The sequence below is a fragment of the Limulus polyphemus genome, unplaced genomic scaffold, assembly GCF_000517525.1.
Source record: "Limulus polyphemus unplaced genomic scaffold, Limulus_polyphemus-2.1.2 Scaffold249, whole genome shotgun sequence".
Classification (NCBI taxonomy): domain Eukaryota; kingdom Metazoa; phylum Arthropoda; class Merostomata; order Xiphosura; family Limulidae; genus Limulus; species Limulus polyphemus.
Window position 1 is genome coordinate 613,828 of NW_013665859.1, and position 12,139 is coordinate 625,966.

At 34.4% G+C, this 12,139-nt stretch overlaps 1 protein-coding gene across 1 annotated transcript in view; it reads right to left on the reverse strand.

Moving 5' to 3' along the window:
* LOC106478788 (guanine nucleotide-binding protein G(o) subunit alpha) overlaps positions 1-12,139 on the reverse strand; it is a 104,567-nt gene that overhangs the window by 9,279 nt on the left and 83,149 nt on the right. The window contains exons 6-7 of the mRNA XM_022382440.1: positions 3,004-3,133; positions 1,403-1,556 (exon numbers count right to left, since the gene is read on the reverse strand). Of these exons, the coding sequence (XP_022238148.1) occupies positions 1,403-1,556; positions 3,004-3,133 (284 nt within the window). The remainder of the gene's footprint in view (positions 1-1,402; positions 1,557-3,003; positions 3,134-12,139) is intronic.

Genomic DNA, 12,139 nt, shown 5'->3' on the forward strand with positions numbered 1-12,139 from the left:
TTAATACTTTTACGAAAACGCTACCTAACGTCATCGGTGGAAACTCAATCTCTAATAGGCGTATGAACAATGAAGACTACAGGGCAAGCTAGCTCCTGTAAGTGAATCGTACCTAAATCAACTCGTAATTAATTCGCTCATCGTGAACCATCGATAAGATATCAAGGAAGTTCCAGACTAGAAAGAAGGCTTTATATTGTTTGTAAGTTTGTAAAACTTTTGTTTATAAATCATTGTTTGTAATAACAATTTGTAATAATTGTTATTGTAAATTGTACTGTTGTGTGTATATTAAAACGCATTTGTGTTAAAATAAAAGAAAACTGTGTATCAATCTTGTTGGCAAATATTACAAACTGACTATATATCGGCATTTATTTAAATACTAAATCCAAAATACCATTTAACTACTAAATTTAAATTATCAGTTAACTCGATTACAGACCATTTGAAATTCTAATACGTAACAGTGTCACACCATTATATTGGGGAAAATATTTGTGTGTTTGTTTATACGTAACAGTGTCACACCATTATATTGGGGAAAGTATTTGTGTGTTTGTTTATACGTAACAGTGTCACACCATTATATTGGGGAAAGTATTTGTGTGTTTGTTTATACGTAACAGTGTCACACCATTATATTGGGGAAAGTATTTGTGTGTTTGTTTATACGTAACAGTGTCACACCATTATATTGGGGAAAGTATTTGTGTGTTTGTTTATACGTAACAGTGTCACACCATTATATTGGGGAAAGTATTTGTGTGTTTGTTTGTGAGCAAAGCCACATTGGGCTATTTGCTGTGCCCACCGAGGGAAATAGAACCCCAGATTTTAGCGTTGTAGACTTACCGCTGTCTCACCAGGAGATATGTGGGAACTACCACTAGAACTTATATTTTTGATTCTCGAACTTTCTTAATCTAATGTTTTGGCGAGTATAATTATCTGTAGGTTTAATTCAATAGATTCTATTAGGTTTCAAAACGTAATATAATTCTTCGATTTAGACGCGAGCAAGTCACATAAGTATGATTTGGCTCACTTAGAAACATATATCCCTATATCATCGACACAATTACTTCAACATTAAGTGACTAGGGGTAATCTCACTCAATCATTTGATACCAAATATGTAAAAAACTAAATAAGTACTATGTGCTATTTTAACCGGATTAGAACCAATACTTTTTTACATATTTTACTAATACTTTTGGGTGCAATAGTATTATATAGGAGATAAAACTGGGGGTGGGGTAGTTTCAAAATTATATAATACCGTAGTTTACTGATGCAAGTTTTCAAGATTGACAGTTATAGCTGAAGATAATACATATATATATATGTATTGCTGATGCTTAATTATAGAGTTTATATAATAGTTTATTCTGAAATCTACCTGTGTACTCTGGAAAGCAGATGGTGAGAGGAGATTTCTTTATCTTCTCTTCAAAGAGATCCTTTTTGTTGAGGAAGAGAATAATTGAGGTGTCTGTAAACCACTTGTTGTTACAGATGGAGTCAAAAAGCTTCAAGCTCTCTTGCATACGGTTCTTGAAAAGCAATACACACGGTGAGTAAAAGGAAATACATGAGGAAAAATTATAATTTGAAAAAATATTATGAATGTTTTATTCAATTCTAGGACTGACGGAGTCACGATGACTAACTTTGATCTTTTATGTAGAAATATTACACAAATCATCTTATTGTTTATCCTAAGTAAGGCATTTCATCTTTATAAGTCTCGCTAGATCAGAGGTAAGTCGTAGAACTACTGACTTATTGTTATTGTTTTTTTTATTGTTTAACGTATTCAGTAAATAAATACGCATACATATAATGAAGTAGACTTTGTAATATAAAAAGCTAATTAATAAACGCGATAAAAAATAAAACGGAAGGGCAGTGAGTATACAATACTGTTGCATTTTTTCTTTCATTATCGGCTTGATCTTTTATTCGGGGGGGGGGGGTATTAGTCTAAATTAAGAAAGAAACATACTACGTTCAAAAGATAAAACAGTGCTGTTACAAATTATATATATATATATATAGTGAATAACTCCTGTTTAAAACAAAAGCATTTTGTACTTTCTGATTGTACTGTGTTGTAAGTTTACAACAGTAATTTAGGTGTTAGCTAGAAGGTGCTAAGAGATAAGATCTAGTAAATTCGACTGACACCTAGATTAGTACACTATATATATAGATAAGAGTAAGCAGTTCAGTTCGTTCAGTGAAGCATTTAGTGTTCAATGGGAGTTTTTGAGTCTGTTCTGTCATTCAGTTATTTAGTGAGTTAACTGTTTGTTTATATAACAAAGATAGTTCTGTTATGCCTACTTTTCTCACTTTGTATTGAAACGCTGTATTTAAAGATAAGGCTACGTTTAGTTGTGGAGTTTATGTTAAAAATTTTCTTTCTGAACTTTGGCTTACAACCGTCTACAAGTGAAAAGAGCCTGTAATAAACTTTAAGGAAGAAATAAACAAATTTATTATCGTTACGTGGACTAAATTTCGTATTATTTTTAGAAGATAATTCTAAAGAACACGATCAGCGATAGAATATGTTACAACGATACGTCGGTGGACATTCCACTATGTGGTGAGGCTATATGATTCACTTTAACTTGTGATAACTATTTTCATTTTCAGTAAGCCACACCTGGAAATACATCAACAAATGTTCAAGGCCAAAAGAGTAGAATTAAGAAAATTAATTTACAGACAAATTACTATTTAAAATGCAAATATGTTACAACGATACGTCAGTGGACATTCCACTATGTGGTGAGGCTATATGATTCACTTTAACTTGTGATAACTATTTTCATTTTCAGTAAGCCACACCTGGAAATACGTCAACAAATGTTCAAGGCCAAAAGAGTAGAATTAAGAAAATTAATTTACAGACAAATTACTATTTAAAATGCAATTTACTTTAGTGATGACCTCTACCTAAAACAAGATTTAAATGTGATAACTTTTACTTACTGTAGTCTCATCCTCGTGAAGCACTTGATCATACTCACTCATAGCAACACAAAATATAATAGCCGTTACATCTTCAAAGCAATGAATCCATTTCTTTCGTTCTGACCTTTGACCTCCTACGTCAAATAACCTGAGAAAATAATTGACAAATGTCAACTGAAGAACTAGATATATAACCTTTATGTGTTAGCCTACAATAGCCGCGTTTACGTTAAACACACTATACTGTCCGGTTGGCTAATTTTTATTCGTTTTAGAATCTAAAAGGAAAACAATAAGCATCAAACTTCATATTTTAATTCATCTGAAATTAATAAAGCTTTAAGCATCACGTTACAAATGACACGAACTTCACGATCATTAATTTAAAAAAAGGCAAAGTTTTAAAAAGGTTTGAAAAATACAAATAAAAGAAATAAGTAAACTGTCTGCAGAAAGCTGACTATATGGCCTCATGAGTCATTAAGCTACAGGGCTAGGGTTGGCCCTGTAGTAGAGCTCAGAATCTCGAAGCTAGCGAGCCGGGTTCGAATGCTTGCGATACCCCAAAATATTCCGCGCCCTTTATGCTAAATGTGCGTTTTAAAAGTAACAGTAAATCCTATAGCGTGACTGGCGTATGGTAGGGTGTTGTTCACTGGCTGCCTTCCTTATGGTCAGTATTTCAAATTAGAGAGGCGACAGATAGCTTTTAAGCAGTTTTGTCCTAAATATATTAAAGTAGTTAAAAAATAAAGAACTTCAGACTAAACGTACTCCCATATTTGCGTTTCACCATTGTGGCTTAGAATTATGTGGCTCATATTAACATTGATTAATGTTTTATTCCTTTAAAAACCATATCTATAAACGTGCATGTATAATTATATCTAGGCGTTCATTCTCCCCGGTGGAAATTCATTTCAAATCATAAATAATAACAATGATTTAAAGCAATTTTTTAAAGGATTTTTAAGAATCAGTAAGTTTGTTTGTTTGTTGAATTTCGTGCAAAGCTATATAAGAGATATCTGCGCTAATCGTTCCTAATTTTGAAGTTATTGACTAGAGCACTTTGGGGCTGTGGGTGAGTTAAAAGGTAAAGGTCAACTTTCACTATTCGTTCTGGCAGGTATCACACAAGAGTTAGCGGTGGATGGTGTTTACTAGCTGCCTTCTTTTATTCCTACTTAAGGGTTCCAATGGGCAAGCAACGCCCCTGTACTACTTTATTGATACTATGTGTTTGTAAAATAAGAACTCAGAATAGAAGTTCTTTGATATTTTACATTTTTTATAATAATAAAATTTTGGCAAGCCACAAAGGAAACTGTAAGTCCCAACCTGTATGGCTTAATAATTATTGATTCTTTCTGCTGATTCGGGCCAAGTGCTCAGTATTTAGCATGCCAGACTGTAATTCTGAGGATTCATGGTTCGCATCCCCTTATTGCCAAACAAATTGCTTTCCGCCGTCCTACACTCTTAAGGTATTCAACAATGGGTTAAGACATAGCACACAATATCATGCTTCTAAGGTTATATTTCTTGAAGCTGAAATTTACTTTAAAAATAATTTGAAAACCAAATTACAACGTGACTTTAGGGTCTCTTTCTTTGACTTGAGAAAGATACCGAAGCACTAGTGTTAGTATGAGAACATAAATTACTTTTTAACAAATGTATTAGTATGTATTGTGTAGTGTATTCTTGGTTTGAAGAAATATTATTAGTATTTTTAAGGGTGGATGAGGGCTCCAGAAATAAGTTATTACTTTTACTTTGAGAAACTCTAAATATCTTATGTATTAACTTCTTATAGTTTAAGGTCTCCAACAATAAGTTAATACATAGCATACAATATCGTGCTTTCTCAAGTCGTGCAGCCAATCAGCGCATGTGCACCGCAAATATATTTGACTGTTGCTGAATGACGAGTTTTTTGGATCGTTTTTATTGAAAGCATTTTTTTTTCTCACACGAGTAGAATACTAAAACAAGTAAAAGTGAAGAAACATTCCCTCGATTGGGGGCCCCTTGAGTTGCTCGGATATTTAGCAATCACATAATTTTCTTATTGTGAAAGTTATGCCTAACAATCCACTGAACCAGTGACAAAATGCATAGTAAACTCTGTTTCAGGGATTTTATATTTTCTAGTGCTCTGTGGCGTACACATAAGGGATATTTTTACAAAGTTTGCCCAACCCGTACTAGTTGATCAGTGCGAATACATCTAAAAAAAAAAGAGAGCTATTACTGAACAATTCGTAAATATAGAGTACCTCGCTAACTTTTTGTGTGACTTTTTAATATGCAGTCTGATAACACGTTAGTCAATTAATTGTTTTTACTCGTTGCTTTCATGTATTACATTCATGTAAAAAAATTTAACTTGCACACACACACATAGATAAATAAATAAATAAATATATATATATACATTGATAAATGTCTATTGATCTATTTTTATGTCTGATGTTACAGCAGAATTCGGGTGCTACATATCTCCCTGGCATTTCCGTCGTACCTAGACAAAAACAACACTTGGATGCAATAGTAGAAATGCATATCGATTTGACGGGTTTTGGTGATTCGCCTCCGGTGAAGAACATTTATTGTCACGCAGAAAAATAGCTCCAGTAAACTTTGTAAGTGCTACACTTCCATTCTTTTCAATAACATTGCTGAGCTGTAATAATGTTTCACGTATTAAAATATATTTCTATCATGAAAAGTGTGGAAATAAACAATGGTTTCAAACTTTACTAAAGTACCCATCGTCTCTGAAGTACATTTTGGGGGCCCCGCATGGCCAGGTGGTTAAGGCACTCGACTCGCAATCTGAGGGTCGCGGGTTCGAATCTCTGTCACACCAAACATGCTCGCCCCTTTCAGCCGTGGGGGCGTTATAATGTGAAGGTCAATCCCATTATTCGTTGGTAAAAGAGTAGCCCAAGAGTGGGCGGTGCGTGGTGATGACTAGCTGCCTTCCCTCTAGTCTTACACTGCTAAATTAGGGACGGCTAGCGCAGATAGCCCTCGTGTAGCTTTGCGCGAAATTAAGAAAAAAACAAACCAAACAAAAACAAGTGCACTTTGGTAGTAGTGGCCATTCCTATAACATAAACGAGGCAAATGTCCAAAATCTATCCTTCTCGTAAATTACGCGCGTTAAGCAAGGCATCTTAACTAAAATTACTAATATTTTTGAGTTATTATGGCAATTTCATATTGTTTACTTCATTTAGTGTAGGTAATTTTTGTGTATTTGTGTTAATACAAAAACACCATTGCTTATAGTAGCTTTAACTTCGGTCATTCATCTACAACTGTCACACTGGAAATATGTTATTGTTAGTCACCTAGTTAGTGGTAACACTTTGAGTAAGACATTTGAGTTTGATCGAAAGTAGTACAAACACGGTCTCCAATTACATCAGATAATGTTGTTGTTGTTTTTTTGCTAGGTAAGATGGAAAAGCCCGAGTGATGTTCTGATTGTGATTAGTAGTGAGTGCTCATAGTTTCTGATTTGCTGCGGTATCACACAAGTATCGCGACTACGATTAGGAATACTTAGTGTAGCAATTTATGTTGGGTATTAAGATCAATTTGGTTAACCAGCATCAATCAACACACACCACAGATGTTGGAGACGCATACTGATGTCAAAAAAAAAGAAAAGCTAGCAAAAAATACAACTTTGCATTTCTAGTCTAACGTTCATGAAACTGAAATACAAAAATAAAACAAGAGATTACGCTAACTGGTCACAGGATTGGAAAGAATCCGTTAATTCCTTGAAGACAGTTACAAAATAAGTCCTAAAATATTTGTATAAATAACGAATTATAAGGAATAAGGAAAATCGTACAATTATTAGCAACAGTAAATAATATGGCTCTAATTAATTAAGATTTAACATACTCCAAATTAGAGTGGTGGTATAGTTACTGAATAGTGAAAACGTATAGAACCTAGAGCAATTAAATCTAACCAACAAATAAAGCCAATTTGTGAGTAATAATAATATTAGACAATCCAATAATTTACTAGATTATTTCAGTAAAAAAATACAGAAAAATGAAAGACAAAAACCTGAAACGTTGAAGCGGTAACATGTAGAAGCCCCCAGTGGTACAGCGGCATGTCTGCGAACTTACAACGCTTGAAACCGGGTTTCGATACCCGTGGTGGGCAGAGCACAGATAGTCCATTGTGTAGCTTTATGCTTAACTTCAAACAAACATGTACAATTGTGTCATACAAAGTAAATATCGTAGATATATCAGGGATGTTTACAATATATGTTAGGATTTCCCAAACAAAAAATATAACACCAAGCACAAAAATGGTGAAGAAAAACTTGAGCTAATTAACCTCTGCTGCGTTTGTCCCCTCTCCGTAGGTCAGCGGTAGGTTTATAGACTGGCAAAGTTAAAATTCGGGGTTTAATTCCCCGAAGTTGATAGAGCGCAAAAGTCCATTGTGTGGCTTTGCGCTAAAAATATAGCCTTTGCGCTTTTAGCCATTTTACATTTTTGTAGTATTCTAGAGTTACAAATTAACGAAAGTTTGCGTAGAAAGACAAAAAGCTGTCTGTGACAATTTTATGTAACAGTATGATGTGGGTTTATGCTATACATAATACAGGGGATTCTGAGTATTATTTCTTGGCACTTGTGTATAATGTTAAAATAATATATAACAAACAACGTTAAAATAGCTACACAATTAAAAACAAATTAATTAAGGCCAATCTATAACCACTAAAAAGTTGACTCTACATGTTTCGATGTTACCTCACAGAGGTATGTTTAAAAATTCCAGATCAATACGTATTTAACTTCGAAATACTTATTCGAAAACTCCAGAAAAGACGTCAATTTAACCTCACAGAGGTACGTTTGAAAGTGCTATATCAATACACATTGAACATTGTACAGTGGCAACGGCATACAAGCTTGGTAATCACTTCGAAATAAACAAACCGTTCATTATTTAGGAATGAGAGCCTTACATCAACTCACAAACGCAGACTTATGGGGCTGTTCGTGAATTTCCTATACGACCACCAACTTTAAGTTGTAAATATACACTGCTTGCATAATTCGAAAATGTATCTAATAATTTTCAAACTTGTATCACTGTGAATATTTTAACATTATACAGCGTCAAAGTAACTTTGCATGATTCCGCAGAAAGTAAATCTAATTTAAATTAGAAGAAACGGTATATAATTCTAGTTTAAAGAAATATACTGATATGGAAAAATATGACCAATTGTTTGTGGATGAGCTCTACGTTTGAGTTTGTAAATAAATAACAAAATTACAAAAAAAAAATGAAATTTTAGAATTCGAATAAACTATGTGTTTCCGGGGTCGTGCTTTTTGTAAAAACGTTTTTGAAAAAGGCATTAACAATGGTTCCTTTTAACAATGACAAGTAAGTCTGAAAATGTGTTCTTCAGAGAAATACTCGTCCTCCCAATGACATCGAAACTGCTCCGCCTTTACGAATTCGTTTCGGTTCCTTACGCACCAGAGTTTCATAGCGTTTCATGAATATCTCGTGCGTGCCACAACAGTTCGAGTTCTGTGTGGTAATTTCCAAGAACACGAACAGACAGTCTGCCACACGAACAAACGCTACCTACACGTTCGCTGCAGAATTCTGATAGATCGCTTCTCTTGGGAAAAGAGAAAAAGTTTAATGCCTCTCTACATATAAATCGAATTTAAACGTTAAGTTCTTGTCTGCCCTAACGTCGATCAATATTACAAGGAAATTTCTAGTTCCACTCGTTGTGTGTGTGTGTGTGTGTGCCCGTGTATAGCACGTGTTTTTTTTAACGTGCGGAGGGTATTAGCACGGATAAATTGTTAGGAACTACATACGTGTTTGGAATAGCTGTCTGACAGCTAGAAGAGAGAAAAACTACCACACAGATGGAATAGTGTTATGGTAATTAGAAGATAAATAAAATTAATAAAAAACATGGTACAATATTACTGATAATTAGAACCAAGACGTTAGAGCCAATTACCTATAACCACGTAATGGTGGTACTAATAGCAAGATCTTAAAAAGTGAACAAATCTCCAGTAGTAAATTATGGATTAATTATGAGGTTAACAAACCGAGTCGTGGCGATGATTAACATTAGTGTTATATTGTGTGTGTTAGCATTTCCTGATATAAGGAAAACGATGGACTGCTCATGTTAGTTTTTGAAAGTTGAAGATGAATGTCTTGTGAAGCTTGTTTTATTGCAAGAAAGTAAGGATGAGGAAAAAGTTGTATACATACTAAACGACAGTAGTGGCAGTGGAAACAGCTAACATGTGGAGTAAACATTATACATACTAAACGACAGTAGTGGCAGTGGAAACAGTTAACATGTGGAGTAAACCGTATACATACTAAACGACAGTAGTGGCAGTGGAAACAGCTAACATGTGGAGTAAACATTATACATACTAAACGACAGTAGTGGCAGTGGAAACAGTTAACATGTGGAGTAAACCCTATACGTACTAAACGACAGTGGTGGCAGTGGAAACAGTTAACATGTAGAATAAACCGTATATATACAAATCGACAGTAGTGGCAACGGAAACAGTTAATATGTGGAGTAAACCTATACGTACTAAACGACAGTGGTGGCAGTGGAAACAGTTAACATGTAGAATAAACCGTATATATACAAATCGACAGTAGTGGCAACGGAAACAGTTAATATGTGGAGTAAACCCTATACGTACTAAACGACAGTAGTAACAGCGTTAAGATGTGGAGTAAACCGTATACATACTAAATGACAGTATATAATGGCGAACACATTTCAGTTTGCACTGAAGTTGAAAAATATGCAGAATTTAGGCTTAGTCTAAAGTAATACTAACAGCAGTTACCCTACAAAATATTATGATAGAAGTACTTTGTTTTAATGTATGATGTAGTCCAGTTCACTCAGTAAAATATAAGAAAAAATTATCGCTAAATAAAAAAGCTATATAGGTCTGGCTACTGAAGTTGAAAAAGGAATCAAACAAGATAGGGATGGAAGTGGACATATCACTTGATCGGCTAAAGATTACATAGCAAACTAAGCCGTCTCAACTTTACATGGAACATAAAATCCCTGCATTACTGGCTTCCTCACTTTGTCAATCCAAAGCTTTGTGTGTGACTAGAATCTCAGCTTTCATCATTATACTTTTCTTTTAGTTAACATTAGAATACTATTTTTATAACTATTTTCATTAGAGTAGCATTTTACGACTGGAAATTCTGGTTCTATTTGTTTTCTTAGTAAGGGTGAAATAAAAACTCGTTTGTAACAAAGGATAGGAAATTGTGCTTCTATTTTGTTTCGTGACATAATAAACATTAAATGGCAATAAAAATAAAAAAGGTACCAATACTGAAAAGAAAGACATACTGTTTTCACGGATTCGATCAATATAAAATTAGATGGGGGTTAATCCCCCTCACGGCCTTCTTCATCTAATCCTGTATCACTGCGTCAAGTTGGGTGCTGATTGACCAAGAAATGTGGAAACGTATAAGAATAGATATATATATATATATATATATATACACACACACACATACTGACGTTTATTAATACAGAAGATGGGGGATCCAACCCCCACCCTCTTCATGACTTTCCTCATGTTATCCTATATTACTGTTTCAAGTATGGTACTGATTGATCAAGAAATGTGGAAATGGATAAGGAATAGATGGCTGAAAGGTGCAAACAAACAGACAAACTTTATATACTAGATTTAAAGAACGTGTTGTGTTGATGGAAAAAGCTAAAAAGGTATCTTCATCATCTTCACTTTACGAACAGTGCAAACACTGACGAAAATGACAATATTAACAATGTTCATCCACTTTCGAAGGAACTTGTCATGTGATGAACAGATTGTTCCATCCAAGGACCGAAGCAGTACAACCCAAAAAGCCACACACTCGTGGCTAAAACAAAATATTAGGTGAGTGTTGTGAGTCGAGTCTCATACAATTTTGAAGGTTATACCAAATAATCCTAAGGCCGAATTTTACACAAATAATCTAAAGTGTGATCCACACTCTCTTCTTTATTGGTAGGACCCCCCACGTTGAAATTCCAAGTTGTTCAGTAAATTCACAGTTCATCCTTTTGCATTCATTTCCTGTGCTGCTGTTACATTTGCAATTCGTTTTGAACCACTGCCAGAATACTAAGAAGTTTTACTACTTTGAGCCAAAAGTGAGTCGGTTATCTGGTGCCATTAACCAACTAAACTATTAAATTTTTGCTGATTTAGAAACGTCCTAATCAGTTAAACTTGCAGCTACCACTATGGTATAATAGTTGTAAGGTTAGATCGTCCTTAACGAGATTTATGATAGGCTTTTAAGCTCCGAAGCAGATACAAAATAAGTTTTGATTGAACAGTCACGGATATTTCAGTCGGTGGTATCAATTTCGCTTGGACACTTTTTAAATTTTATCTATCGGAAAAAGAAAATTACGAACACCTAAGAACATTTAGGAAGCTTAGGTTAAATATTCAAAAAAGTACATATCACAGAAAACATAATTACATTATTTTAGCTTTGGTAGTTGCCAGTTATACTGACCACTGTCGTTGTATTTAACCAATATACTGACTCCGGTATTCCCCTCTCTCTTTCTTCATATTTTATATATACATACATACATACATACACTATTTTATCCTAACCCTAGCTAGATACACTGGGCTAACGCTATGCTAGTTAACTCACTATCTTGTTTAAAAGTAGGATATTTTTTGTTTATTTGTTTTGAATTTCGCGCAAAGCTACACGAGGGCTATCTGCGCTAGTAGTCCCTAATTTAGCAGTGTAAGACTAGAGGGAAGGCAGCTAGTCATCACCACCCACCGCCATCTCTTGGGCTACTCTTTTACCAACGAATAGTGGGATTGACCGTCACATTATAACGCCTCCACGGCTGAAATACAAAAAAATGATTGATTTGGGTTAAATGTTTTTTTTCTCTCCAACAAAACGACGCTGTTTAGTTTGTTTGTAATTAAGCACAAAGCTACACAATGAGCTATCTGTGCTCTGCCCACCACGGGTATCGAAACCCGGATTCTAGCGTTGTAAG